Below are 7,793 nucleotides of genomic sequence, written 5' to 3'. Positions count from 1 at the left end.
ATGACCTCATGGGGTATAGGCAGAAGAAGCCTCTTCAGCCCCCAACCCTTTTACCCCAGCCTGCACCATGTACCTGGCTGGGAAAGGGGCAAAGAAGCTATGGCAGCATACCCACAGGAGTGGTCTTGTCCTTCATGCTTGACTTTTCTGCTTGTGGTCAGGACACATGCCTTGCCTGGTGGAGGAAGGGTTCCACCACTGCTGTCTATCCCAAATGTGGGTGGGTGTATCTGAGGCTTTGGAAACAGGGAGGGTATCTCGGATGAGAGCTGACCTAAAGGCACTTTTTAATTTTTTTTACAAATTAGCTTTAAAAGTATAAACGTGATATAAGCTGAATATAAAAAAAGTTCAAATGATGGAAGAACTTGCAAAGTAATATGGGAAGACCTTTCTCACCCACAGTTGTGGAGGGATAGCTGTATGAGTACTTGGATGGGTTACATAGAGTTCTTACCACAGAGGGATCTTTTCCTAAAACTTCTGAGCACATCCCTTAAGTCATTTTGACTCACTCTGAGGTAGAGGGTTGAATTTATTAACAAAATCACCAAGTGAGGATAAAATGACGGCTGCAGTACGTGCTATGAAGGAGAAGTGTCCAGGGGACTGCTTTGGGGGACAGGCAGGCAGTTATTCCTGAGGGTGACACAAATAAGCCGAGTCCCAAAGCTGGAATGCACGTTGATCAGAGTTTCACATGCTTTACATAAAGAGTTTCTTGCCCCACATGACAGCAAGTTCTGCAGAAGCCGCATTTGTGTATGTGTGTGGGAGGAGTTGTTTCACTAAAATTTTATGGAGAATTCCAAACCTACAATGAGCCCTCAACTACTCATCGATTATTAACTCATGACTAATCTCTTCAGTTATAAACTCTTCACCCCTTCTTCCCCATCTGAATTATGACAGAAAAGTGTACAAGTCATACTTGTGTAGCTTGACGAATTTTCACAAACATGTTAAGTATCATTTTAAGTGTCTGCAGCTCTGCCAAGTAATGTCTTAGCAGTCATGAGATGCCTCAGACGCTGGATTGCACATATCCATTCAGGGTGCTGAGGACAGGGCTGGAACGTGGCTGGGCCACTGCAGGACCTCTAAGTCCAGAAGGACCAAGAAGATTTTAGTGGGTCATTCCAGCTTTAACACTTAAGCATCAAGGACTTTGAGCAAGTCATGAATTCCAAGTCTGTTTTCTTGTCTTTTAAATGAGAATTCAAAAAAACAAGGTCTTTCCAGGTGTGAGGAAACATTCCAGATAATAAATTACAAACATTTATTACATATATAATATAAACATGTTATATAAATATATTTGTTATTTTTATGTAACCATTGATAACAAAACGTAACAATTTGTACACCCAGCACTGGAGTGACTGCTTTACATATATATATTTGAACCTGTGCCCAGCATCCCGTTTGGCGCTTAGTTGTAATTTTCGTTCCAATATGGCTTTACCGTGCTCATTTTGGAGCTGAAGGCCAGAGATGTTAGAAACAGCCCCTGTTGGCACAGCACCCCGGCGGGAGAGCCGCGATGCCAGCGGTGCCCTTCGCTGTAAACCCAGCTCCCTCTGGCGGGCCTCCCGGTCACAGACCCAACCCCCACCCGGCAGCCCTTGAGCCTCGGGTCTTTCCGTAGCGCATAGCTCCGCCCCTTCGAACTCTACAGGTTATTTTTAACCAATCACCGCAGGCTTGAAATAACGAAAGGCGGGAGCAGGGCGGGGCTCTCATGAGATTGGTAACCGCCTCAGCCATTGGTTTGAGGATATCCTGAAATAGACAGTATCGTGGCCTAATAGGCGTGAAGTCGGAGCCGGGCGTGAGCCAATGCGGTCGGGAGGCGGGGCTCCGTTATATGTAGAAAGAGCCCGGGGGATTGTCACGGCAATCTCCGCGTCTGACGTGCGGCGCATCTGCCGGAGTTTTCAGGCGCAGTGTACGCCGCCGCCATGAGCTACACAGGTGAGCCCGGCCGGGTCGGGAGGGACGGGGACGTGCCAAGGCCGCGCCGGGCTCGCCCACGCCTCCCCCGGGGCCTGGATACCGCTCTCTCTGCGGTCGCAAAATGGCGCCGCGGACGGGTCCTCTCAGGTTCGCGCCCCTCAAGCTTCGGCTCCTCGGTGCTCTGTGCTTGCACCCTCGCGCTCTGGCTCTCGGTCGCCCGAGATTTTGGCTTCCGTTGCCTGTGTCCGCGGGCGGCCTCGGGGCCCGAGGTCTTTTCTCCCACCACCTCCGACCCTAGCCTGGCCTTTTCGGACCTCGCAGCCTCTGGTCGCCTTTTCTCGGGCTTCGGCCCTTGCGAGCCGTCAACGGGCTCGGCTGCCGTCGCCATTGCCTCACCGGCCCCCCAACCCCCACGCTCAGTGTCCCTGTAAGATGTCGCAGCTCCTCCTGCCCCTTGCCAGCCCCGGGCTGAGAGAGGCTCCAGCCCCGGAGCGAGGAGTAGATATTTGGGAGGTTTGGACTGAGCAGGGTACCTTGGGTCCTGAGGGCCTGAGCTTGAGCCTTGCCTGGAACGGCTCATTTCCATGGTAATTCATTCACCATCTGTCAGATTCATCGTGTCAGGTGCTGAATAGGCAGCTGGAATACGGCAAGAATTCCTCAAGCAGCTTACAGGGCGGGGCAGACCACCCCAAGCAAACAAATGAATGTGGGCTATATTCTGGGGTGGGCAGTACCCGGGGAGTTGTTCCATTAGGTGCGGTGCTTGGAGACCGCTAAAGAGGTGGCATTTGAGCAGAAGCCATAATAGAGGATGGGAATTAAGAATATCTGGCCCAGGGGCTAGGCTAGGTCCTAGCCGCTAGGAGATGCTTGGCCCCTTAGATGTTCTGCCAGGGAGGCCAGTGGGCCTTGAGCAAAAGGGAGGGTGGGTGCTGAGATCAGAGGGGGGCTGTGATGCGCTGGCACGGCAATTGTACATCATCTGTGGATGAACTGGACAGCTGGTGTGTCCTGGTGGTAACCACCGAGGCTGCTCAACCAGGAGCCACGGGCTAGGCTTCCCCCTTGGAGGGGAGTATTAGGCTGAGCATGTGTGGTTGCCTGGTAACCAGCATTCTGCTGTGGAATGTTGGGGGCTCAGAATGGAACCTGAGCCTCTGGGGCTCCTTTGTAGGCTGCTTTATGTTGGCCTGGCAAGGAGGTGTTGCCGGGCCTCCCTCCTCTGGCACCCAGGTCGGGAGCTTGGCAAGAACCCCGAGCAGCCATCCCTTGGCCCAGCGGTTCTCATCCAGGGCCGATTCTACCGCCCAGGGGACATTTGGCAGCATCGGGGTATGTTTTTGGTTGTCATGTCTGGTGGGGGGGTGCCCCTGTCATCCGGTGTGTAGAGACCAGGAGTGCCGCTAAGCATCGTGCACCGCCCAAGACGCCTCGCCACCCCGCATTAGCTGGCTGGGAAATCAGTGATGCCAGGATTGGCCCCCCTGCCCTGGCATTTCAGTAGCTTTCCTGGTTCAGGAGGAAAGTCAGTAGGGTTGTTACTGACATCTCTGTAATTCAGATGTAATCTTTCTCACCAAATCTTACTGTGACCTGGAAGACAGTTCTGTGTGGTGAGGGTCAGGACTGCTGAAACCAGAACACGAGTGATTAGGTGCCGTGGGGAACTTAGACACGGAGCATTGACGTTTGTAGACAAGGACAGAGTTGGAGAGGTCACTAATGGCCACATCTGAATCTTACCTCCCCATCTCGAGGCTCTGATTCTGTGTTACGTTTTTCACTTTTAAAAAGCTGACCGCTAAAGTCAAAGGCATTTTAATCATATCTCAGACAACTATTTTGCCCTTAAGGAGAAGTTCTGGAGGCCTAAGCAAATGTTACCCCTCTTACTTAAAGAATGTGATTAAAATAATTTATCTTACTGATAACTTGTCCAGCTTTTGAACTTAGTTTGTGTGTACTTGGGAAAGGAGTCATTTTCTCTGGCACTGAGAGGAAAGATGAAAGCCATAGAAACATAGGGTAGAAAAATCCAGAATCAGGTCTTACATGATATCATTTTTCTAATAGGAACCTTTATTAGCTCACAGTTATTGTGTGTGAGGAATACACAAATAGTGTCGCTGGATGGTTCTGGCTTGGGATCTCATGAGGTTACATTTTTTATGTTGGTCTGGACTGTAGTCGTCTCAAGGCTTGACTGTGCTGAAGGGCTCACCTCCCAGGCGACTTAAACTCTCATGGTTGCTTAGGTTGATGCCGGCTGTTGGTTCCTCACCAGGTGGACCTCTCCACAGTCCTATTAGCAGCGGTTCTCAACCTGTGGGTCGCGAACAATGAAAACACATATAGCATATCAGATATTTACATTACGATTCATAACAATAGCAACATTACAGTTATGAAGTACCAACGAAAATAATTGTATGGTTTGGGGTCACTACAACATGAGAAACTGTATTAAAGGGTCGCGGCGTTAGGAAGGTTGAGAACCACTGGCACAACATGGTGGCTAGTTTTCCCTTGAGTGAATGATCTAAGGGAGAACAAGATGGAAGTCTCAGAAGTCATATTCAGTCATTTTTGCAAAATTCTAGCTTGAGAGGACATTCCACAACCCCACACCAGGATGTGGGGGAAAGAAAGACCATGATTGTCCTCACAGGTCGTTTTTGCCCCCAAGAGAGTGTTGTTCCACATTTGAGGAGAACACTTGGTTTGCAGACCTTTTTGGACTGTGGATTGCAGGGTAAGGGATCTTGGCCCTGACCCTGTGTTGACTGGTAAGGACAAAATGAAAGAATGCAGGGAAAGCTCTTACACCCTTCGGGGAAAACACTTGTTCAGTGTTGGCTGCTGTTGCTGTTGTCTTTGTTGCTGGGGTCTTTAAGAGATGAACTAGAGAAACCATCAACAAATATGTGAATGCTCACCCCAGAAAGGCACTTGATGTATGCTTTTGTTATTGGAGGTGCTGGTTTTTATTTTTAGGGCATGAGTTGGCTCTGATGGGAGTAGGCAAATATTGCCTCTTATGGTATCTGTCATAATTTCAGTGTTATGGGTAAATCATTAAAAAAAATTTTTCAACCTACTTTTAAAGATAGTATTAGGACTCATCATAGTCTGTTACAATAAGCATTTAAGAGCAGTGTTTCTGGTAGAGATTCAAGATTTCCTTGCTTGGTACTAATTTATTTTAAGGTGTGAAATAGTTTGAGAGTTGAGAAAATAGGAAATAATATGTATATTATATGTAATATTTATTCCGTGTAAACATGCTATAACCCAAGTAATTACATTTAAGAGGTAATTGTAATGTGTACATTTTTATTGGAAAACTAAAAATACAAAACAGTTTTGGTTTTAGATTTGGGGAAGGGTATTATTTGTCTAAACATTGTTCAAAAATAACGCTGCCCTTGTTTGAATTGAAGGTGGTTCACCTGCAATAATCAGTGCTTAGATGTTTGATACAAGTATTTTCTCATTTAGCTGAATGGTAATTTGGGTACTCATTTGAGTTACTGGTTTAAAGTATTTGAAAATTTGTATCCAATTCTTCTGGTGTAGCAAGTTAAACATAGCCTGCCTTTCCATTGGTTAATATGTTCTGGGCTATAATTAAAGTGTTCAGAAGCTAGAGTTTAGGCTTTCCAGTGAGGGGAGGGCCTACCAGTCTATACTAAAGGGTAGTTTTAGGTCATTGGCGATGGCTTGTTTGGGGAAACTAACCATGCTGTGCATATGTTTAGGCTTTGTCCAGGGATCTGAAACCACTTTGCAGTCAACGTACTCAGACTCCAGTGTTCAGCCCACCTGTGATTATGGTAAGTGTGGGCCCCTGGGAACCGGAGGGTGAGTGCTCTGCCTTCTCCTAGTACCAGAGCAATCTGGTGTCTTGTTAGTGCCTTTGACCTTGATGTCTCCCTGTCTTGCTTTTCTAAATCCAAACTTGTATAAAATGGTGGGGTGCGGTGTGTAACTGGCACTCCCCCCTTGGAGGCAATTATGGGAGAGATGTCTGTGTTACTGAACAAGTTGGAAATCTTGGGGCTGGAAATGATTGGTTCCTTTGACCCTTTAACATTTTGTTAGAAGTCTGTGACAGACCTCTGGCTTCAGAAAATCTTCTTCAGGGTCTGGGAAGGGAAGTGGCTAATCAAAGTCAAAAGGATTGGAATGAACAGAAACCAAGCCATTAACTTAGCCACAAAGTAGTGTATGGGTCCACTGTGCCAGAGAGGCTGCCTGTCTGAATCTAGTGAGCTTTTAACGATGTCAGGCCATTTCAAGCCAGGCAGTTCCTCGCATGTATGGTTGGGGGAAAATCTCTGGTTGATTTCTCAAATGTGGACAGACACACTAAATTTAATTCAGAAGTAGTCAGCCAATGGGGTCCATAGATTTCTGTCAGCAAGCTTCGGCAGCTGTAACTACGGATATAGCTGGTCTTTCCATATGGAGTTCTCTGACGCTAAGTGTCTGTTGACAAAGAACCCTCTTTGGAATTAATAAGGATAAAGTCTTGGTGGCTGAGATGGGTAGTTTGTTTTACTACTAAGGTCTGGGGAAAGACTGAGCCTACATGGTGACAGTCCCTCAGGAGTCACAGAGTAAGTGCACATAAGTAAGCTACCTGAAGTATTAGCAGCTAGTCCCTGCAGGTATTTCATAAATGAGGAAAAACTTGGTTTGCATGGCTTCCCTCTCCTGCCCTCCTTGGCTCACTCCTTTTATCCAAACATAGTACCAAATTGCCCTAACCGGTTTGGCTCAGTGGATAGAGCGTCGGCCTGCGGACTGAAAGGTTGCAGGTTCGATTCTGGTCAAGGGCATGTACCTTGGTTGTGGGCACATCCCCAGTAGGGGGTGTGCAGGAGGCAGCTGATCAATGTTTCTAACTCTCTATCCTTCTCCCTTCCTCTCTGTAAAAAATCAATAAAATATATTAAAAACAAACAAATATTTACACTTCAAAAAGGAGATTCTATATAAATACTAAGTAGCTTAATATAATAAACTAGTTTAAAAAACAACAACATAGTATCAAATTGCACATCTTTTTTGAATTGTTTTCCCTCTGGTTTACATATTCTGGGTATAAGCATTTTATAAGGTGCCATTTGCAAATATTTTCTACCAAACTGGCTTGTCTTTTTATTCTCTTATTAATGTCTTTTGAAGAATACAAGTTCTTCATTTTGATGAAGTCCAAGTTATCAGTCTTTAATAGATTGTGATTTTGGAATCACAAGAAATTTATGGTATCTAAGAAATTTATGCCTAACCCAATGTTACAAATATTTTCTTCTAAGTTTTTTCTTTTTTTAAATATGTTTTTATTTATTTTAGTGAGGGGGAGAGAGAGACATAAACATTGATGTGAGAGGGAACATCAATGATTGCATCCTGTATGTACCCTGACTGGGGATCAAACCCAAAACCTGGGTATGTGCCTTGATTGGAATTGAACAGGCACCTTTCAGTGCATGGTATGACAAACAACTGAGCCACACTGGCCAGGGCAAAACTATAGTTTTTTGTGTGTGTTTTTTGTTTGTTTGTTTTTTTAAATATATTTTATTGAATTTTTACAGAGAGGAAAGGAGAGAGAGAGAGAGAGAGTTAGAAACATAGATGAGAGAGAAACATCGACCAGCTGCCTCCTGCACACTCCCCACTGGGGATGTGCCCGCAACCAAGGTACATGCCCCTGACCGGAATCGAACCTGGGACCCTTCAGTCCACAAGCCGCCACTCTATCCACTGAGCCAAACCTGTTTCGGCTGTTTTTGTTTTTTAAAGAGAGGGAGGAAGGCCCTAGCTAG

The 7,793-nt window shown here is 46.2% G+C and overlaps 1 protein-coding gene across 1 annotated transcript in view; it reads left to right on the top strand.

The window, feature by feature from the left end:
* The first annotated feature begins 1,835 nt into the window (after positions 1 to 1,835).
* AKAP8L (A-kinase anchoring protein 8 like) overlaps positions 1,836 to 7,793 on the top strand; it is a 28,523-nt gene continuing 22,565 nt past the window's right edge. The window contains exons 1-2 of the mRNA XM_015560961.1: positions 1,836 to 1,974; positions 5,718 to 5,792. Coding sequence (XP_015416447.1) covers positions 1,962 to 1,974; positions 5,718 to 5,792 — 88 coding nt within the window. The 5' untranslated portion in view covers positions 1,836 to 1,961. The remainder of the gene's footprint in view (positions 1,975 to 5,717; positions 5,793 to 7,793) is intronic.

Source organism: Myotis davidii, unplaced genomic scaffold (assembly GCF_000327345.1).
Source record: "Myotis davidii unplaced genomic scaffold, ASM32734v1 scaffold56, whole genome shotgun sequence".
Classification (NCBI taxonomy): domain Eukaryota; kingdom Metazoa; phylum Chordata; class Mammalia; order Chiroptera; family Vespertilionidae; genus Myotis; species Myotis davidii.
The sequence above is the reverse complement of the archived record's forward strand: the minus strand, read 5'-3'. Positions and strand labels throughout refer to the sequence as shown.